This window comes from Prosopis cineraria, unplaced genomic scaffold (genome assembly GCF_029017545.1).
Source record: "Prosopis cineraria cultivar Desert tree isolate PC_DT_omini unplaced genomic scaffold, ASM2901754v1 PC13, whole genome shotgun sequence".
Lineage (NCBI taxonomy): Eukaryota > Viridiplantae > Streptophyta > Magnoliopsida > Fabales > Fabaceae > Prosopis > Prosopis cineraria.
This window is the reverse complement of record NW_026555344.1, coordinates 36,471,923-36,478,537: the sequence shown is the minus strand read 5'-3', so window position 1 is coordinate 36,478,537 and position 6,615 is coordinate 36,471,923. Positions and strand designations below refer to the sequence as shown.

At 35.0% G+C, this 6,615-nt stretch overlaps 1 protein-coding gene across 1 annotated transcript; it reads right to left on the bottom strand.

The window, feature by feature from the left end:
• Window positions 1-431: 431 nt before the first annotated feature.
• LOC129290468 (KH domain-containing protein At2g38610-like) lies at window positions 432-6,374 on the bottom strand. The gene is made up of 7 exons (XM_054927243.1): window positions 6,107-6,374; window positions 5,867-5,955; window positions 4,713-4,858; window positions 3,307-3,426; window positions 3,049-3,165; window positions 2,784-2,927; window positions 432-992 (listed from the first exon to the last, which is right to left on the bottom strand). The coding sequence occupies exons 1-7, from the start codon at window positions 6,184-6,186 to the stop codon at window positions 846-848; spliced, it is 843 nt and encodes a 280-aa protein (XP_054783218.1). The 5' UTR covers window positions 6,187-6,374; the 3' UTR covers window positions 432-845.
• Between the last annotated feature and the right edge of the window lie 241 nt (window positions 6,375-6,615).

The window sequence follows — 6,615 nt, the reverse complement described above, 5'->3', positions numbered from 1 at the left end:
TCACATCCAAATAGTGTAGTGGTGTAAGTTAGTGTAAAACCATAATTTAATGGGACAATATCACTTAAAAGACTCTAGATAAAATTTACATCTAAAACCTAATTTATTGTAAATTGATTTTAAAAGCTCAAAGACCTTATATGCAAATATGTTTTGCAATGAAAAATTCCATTTGCCCCTCATTTAAAATGTACAAATTTCTTACACGATATATGAACAATAAAATGTCCCTACATAACAACGAGGACGACAATCCCACATTTATACACAGGTTTTCTCTGGAAAAAAACTGTTTTTTTTTTGTTTCCCTTCATTTTTGGTACCTTCTAAGATATTCACATGCACCTGATATGCATGGATCCAATGGTGACAGAATACAAATGCTTGTGACAAACAATTAAAAAGAATCCAACCCTATGTTTCCTCATATATATATATATATATCATATAAATATTATAAATCATAAACATTTGACATGCCTCACAAAACTCCTCAGACCCTAAACACCTTCCCCATCATCACATGTATTTTCCCACACTTGTCGAAGGTAAAAATCTAACACAAGAATAAATCCAATGAATGCATCAAGTTTCTGGGGAGCAAAAACAAGGGGGAAAATAATAAAACAAAGGACTGATCTAAACAGACCTAGTTTCATCTCAATACCCAACTATATGACTTGTTTTAATCTTCTTTTTTCCAACTTTGTTTCATCAAAAAGGGGCCAAAACCCACCAGAATGCTAGCCAGCAAGAATTTGTGTTAGCCCTATTATTTTATGTAGCTGCTGCATTGGTCGAAATTGAAATGTACTGGACGTCAACGACAATGAGATAAGCGCTTCTCAGCGACCTGTTTTCGCGCGTTTCATTCCACTAGAATTGAATGGAGATACACTGCCACTTGGTCCAGGACTCTCCTCTCTGAAATTTGAATTCAGCAGTGCTAGTTCACGCAATTGCTGCCTCTTAATGTAGTCTTGTGACTCATCCTGCATTTGCAAGCTTCACATCTCAGAGAAAACAGATTGACACAGAAGCAATAGAGAAGAGAGAAAAGGAAAATGTAAGGCAATTGAATCTTGAGCATGTTGTACTTGCTCCCCTAATTTTATTTATAAGTTACTTTTAACATATTTCACCGGAATTAAAGAAGACATTAAAACTAATTCACTCCATCTAAAAATTTAACAAGTTTTCAATTTTGACCCTACTAAATATACATGTTTTAATAATATATTTTTCCTCTCCAACATTTAATCAAAATTAAAGGGGAAAATTTGTAATACAAATTTAATTATATGACTTATAAATAAAGCAAAAAAAAAAGAAAAAAGAAAAGAATCTTCTCTCCCTACTCTATAAATAGTACATTGACATATGTCTGAACATATACTCCCTCTAGTCCTATGCACTTGACAAATATAACTAACTTCACCGGCATTAAAAAATGATAGTTACATCTTTAAACTTGTTAAAAAATATTACCCTCATCCCAAATTATTAGACAATTTGAAACAAGATTATGCATACCAATAAAATTCAATAAAGACACTTTACTTTTTCGAAACAAAAATATAAAATTCCAAGAATACCGTTCATTTAATATAACTTTAAATCCACAGTCACTTCAATTCTCTTTCCATTTGAAGGATAATATTGAAAAAGTATCATTAATGAAATTGTATTTTTGTCAAATTGTTTTATATTTTGAGACAACAAAATGCCTTCAACGTTGTCTTGTAATTTGGGATGAAGGAAGCATGTAATTTTTCAATTTTGTCCTTCTTTGCAATTAATAACCACAATAAATTGTTGCCTCAGAATTCAAAGTACTTACAATTTGTTACACTTATCAATCATAAAAAAACCCCCAATTCCCATAAACAAAAAGAGACCCTCAATAAATAAATAAGGGGTAAATTTGGGGAAAAATTAATTACTCTAACATTTCCCTATATTAAGGACCAAGAAGAGCTCGGAAACTTTACCCTCTAATTAAGACCAAAGGAAGTATGCAAGCTCTGTACACTAATTGAACAAAGTTGAGTCCTAATCAACTTAACTAACAGAGAATAAGTTAACCAACTTCAGATAAGTTGACACAGGAACAATTTTCCATAAATGAGATCACTCAGCAAACTTCTATGATAGTAATTTAACCTACAAACTGATGTTTCAGACAGAAAAAAAAAATCATGACATCAATATCCAGAGAAAGCAAGAGGACAAAAGTTAGGTGCAATTTTTTTTTTTTGGGAGTATTTTTCCAAGTCCCACATCGGATCCAAAAGTCTGAAAGTAAAATTTGATTTTCAGACAAAGTAGAAATGTTTAGAACTTTAGATAAGGGAAATATTAGTTAGAATAACATTTCCCCTATTCTCACATCGATTGAGAATTTAGGCAATGATTTGATTAAGAGGTTTGGATATCACAACCAAGCATAGGATTAATGGGTGTAACCGGGGTCTCAGATACCTGTGATTTGTGAAGAGGATGTTACAATTTGTTTTATGTTCAGAATTACATGTGCAGAGAGGGTTTCATGATCCTTATGTTTTTATTGGAAAGCATAATAAACAACTACCTATGGAAGTTTACTAAGGTTTGGTCCAAATTAAAAGTCCAAATTACGATAACTAAAACTAACTAGTGTCTTAACATTTGCTTGAAAATTTAAAAGCTTTGATGTTTTAGTGTACACTTCTCTCCATGCTCGACAAAGAACAAAAGCACGATTATCCTTCATATCACACACGGCTGTAAGAGAGAGTGCTTACCACAGGTTTGAGCAATTCTTCTATAATTTCTTGCGCCTGTCTAAGCCTTAAGTCAACAACACTTGCAGGTAAATCAGCCTCAATCAAAATGTGTAGTGGTTCATTGAGATGTTCATAGCCTGGTCTTCCTCTTAACTTCTCTTCCTGAGGATAGACAGAGAATAAAATATGATTAAGCACACAACAAGAGTCATTTTGAAGGCACCATCTTTCTCAGCATTTTCGACTATTAGACTAGGAAAATCGATATCCAGCTGTTCATTACCTTGTCTGGATCCTTTATTGATCCTTTTCCTCTAATATACACACGGCATCCTGTACTAACTTCTACGCGTTTCAGTGAGTTGCCTCTAGGTCCCAGAAGTCTTCCGACAAAGTTGAACTAACAAGAAAAAGAGCTATATACTTTTAGCACATGTAGATGATTGAACCTCCAGTTTCAGAAGAGGTAGGTATAGTACAGTTAGTGTATGATCAAGCATTAAAAAGACAAGCTGTGTAATTGAAATGCGTAAAGGCTCACATTGGGGTATGTATCTACTGGAATTTCCAATCGCAAGATCCTCTTAACATTGTTCGAACTAGGACTTGCAGGTGCTCCACCTTGCCAGTCCATTGTCATTCCAGTCGGTCCACAAAATCTCTGATTAGCAAAGAAGGTAATGTCACTTCAGGTGTATGGGAGTTCGCACAGGGCATAAGATGAACATGTTGAAAAGTGATGAAAAAATGACAGCCTTTCGCTGTAAAAATCAATTCAGCATTGCTCTTGCAATCCACAAAATCTCTGCTTTGCAAAGCAGGTAAAGTGAACCATTTGAGAAACCAAAAAATTATAACAACCTTTTGCTACAAAAATGGATTCTGCAATGAACTAGTATTCCAAACCCTGAAGACCCTATAACAGAATTTTTTAAGGGTTTGCTATAAACAATAAGGCAAACAGCAATAAATCAAAATGCACAGTTTCACTGAAGGAGGCGGTGTCGGTGTCTTCTTCAGGTGATATGGCACAATTTTATGGCTAATAATATGATCAGGCGATAACTCATTCTTAAATTTGGCACTTTCTAACCTCATGAAGTTGTTAGCATTAGAAACAATCATGAGAAGAGAAGCATTAATCTGCCAGCATTCTCAAACCATATGCAAATACAATATTAAGTCAATGTATTAAGCATTTCTTTATTCACGTATATTTTTCAACCTCCGCAGCCTTTAGACTTCTTTTCTTGGGCAGAAATATCATTCAGAAATTTCAAACTCAGATGTCACTGGATTCTCAAATGACTAAGGCATAGAGGGAATTTAAAATTATAAAGGAATTGTAGTAAGAAATATATTTGGATTTGAATCAAATCCAAATTTATAATTTTTTATATATCCAAATGAAATCCAAACGCACCATTAATGTATTTTAGATGTTGAACATGAAAATAATGCAAAGGTCACCTATCATTTATCATTCCTTGAATTTCAAGAACTTTCATCAAATTATACCAACTAACCAAAAAGCCCTTCTTAATTATGTATTTTCATGCAACAGCTATTAACCATAAAGCAAGACTAGCAAGTAATGTCCCTAAAACTCTATCTCATGGACCATGGCAAATCATTAGTATTATAAAAGGTTGAGTACAAGAAAGAAGCGTAACATGTCATGAGTTGTATACTTCCATTATAAGAACCCATATTGTTGGGCTCCTGTAAAACATAAAGCTTTGGAAATGCATGATTGGAGGATTTAAGTTAACAATGAGAATTCCTGAATAATCACAGACCATGCAATAACAGAGCAATTAAAAGGGATGAAAAAAAAATAGACTTGCTCATTTGCATGTACAGATGATACTTACATGGTAGTGGCAAGCATATGTAGAGGATATTATAAAACACAAATGCAGAAGTTACAAGCTTAAAAAGTACCACCTCCTGGGAATTCCAGCCACCTAATCCAGTCCCAGGGACATTTGATATAAGATTTGAAGAAGCCATAGGACTCGGGCTTCTATTCCGTAGTCTGTCAAAATCACCAAAACTTTGGTTGGACATCATTCCAGAAACTCTCAATATTTCTGCACATAGAAAACCAGTCTCATGAGAAATTGTCAGGCGCTATATAAAATCATATTCAAAGAATGTAGAAGGACCTAACTTACAATAAAGAAAGAAGGGAGAAAAAGAAATGAATAGATATTGAGTTATCTCCGAAAAATGATCACGTATAAGCAGATACAATTCAAAATATATCAGATTGAAAGAAACCTAGGAGTCGTTTTCCAGCTCCTCCAATCTTAAAGAAGATTGCTAGTTGATCATTGATAAAACACAAAACGGTCAGGAGAAGTCACTTGCCCTAAATTTCTTTGAGCAAGAAGGTTTCTGGACAGTCAAGTATTCTAGTGTTGAAGGCCCCATCAACCTACATTGTATTGAATGAGATTCTTGACCTTTAAGCCCAAGCTAAAAGTCAAGAGAAAAACCATGCCAAGTCCAAAGCCTGTACAGAATCAATCAAGGAATGCCAAACACTTCACGGAAACTTCAAACTACTTGCATAAACTACAGCAACTCCCTTTAAGTTTCTTCTTCCAGCCACCAAAAGAAACTGCACGAAATTTCTCCAAAACCAACCCCAAAAATAAAAACTATTCATTCAGACTCAGAAATTGACATAAATTGCATCTTGGAAATTCCAGCCTCGCAATCAACAGTTCTACACACTACAAATAATTGGACGGTTCCAACATGTTGCTTGCTTTAACAGAAACAGCAGAGGTACATTTTGATCAAGGCAAGCTAACTGAAGTGATTCAGATGTTGAGACATTATAGAAATAGGGATTAACAGGGATTTCAATTTAAACTAAACTTGTAGCTATTCAAGTAAGTGGCGAAGAGAATTGAGGCAGCACAATGGATAGTGATAGACCACAAGCAAAGCAATCAATGTACGATTAAAGCGTCTGAAAGCAAGAAAACTGGAAATTAAGATTAACAAAGATAAAAACCGATCTGATGAAGAGGACATGAGAAAACGAAAGAAATGTAGAGATCCACGAAAGTGAGGATTAGGGAAGAAACCTTGATTTAACAACCGACTGCATATCGGAAGCACTTGAACGAAGGGTCCAAGCTTCTGATGCTCTGCTAGCAACTCCGACAAGTACTGACTGCAACAACAAAAACAACCCAAGAAAGTAAAAAACAAAAAAAGACATCACCTTTTGAATCAAATGCACAGAATTTTTTTGACGAACTGGACCAAGACTGTGCCTTTCGCACCCTACTCGATGTTTCATCAAACATTCGCAAGCAACCTACCTATCCACATCCGGAGTGCTTCTAATCTGAGGAGAAACCGCTCTAGCGTGAGAGAAGTTGGGATTATACAAACCAGACATGGGATTTTCAGTCTCGCTGGTTCAGCTCTTATCAGGGAATGAAGAAACAAGAAAATCGAAAGGAGAGGATTCAGGTTTCAGTCGATGTGGTTCTTGTTGCAGAGGGCAAATGAGAAACAGAGGAGCAGGAGGAAGAGAAGCAATAAAGGGGTCGACAGAAATCTGTGAATTTTACACGGAGGGAGGCAAATCATTAATTATTTTTCTAGCTTTTTTTTTTCTGTCTCTCTCTATTTTTTTTTTCTCCTTTTTTTATATCCCGCTTGTCCACAAGCTGTGTGGTGCAGGTTGTGAATGACAACAAAAGAAATACAAATATATTAAATAATTAAAATGGGGAAGCGATGGACTGCAAGAGGAAAGTAGTAGGGGTTGATTTTGCAGAGAGAAAAGGTTTTGACAGTGAGCGAAAGCCGAGGAGGAAATGAG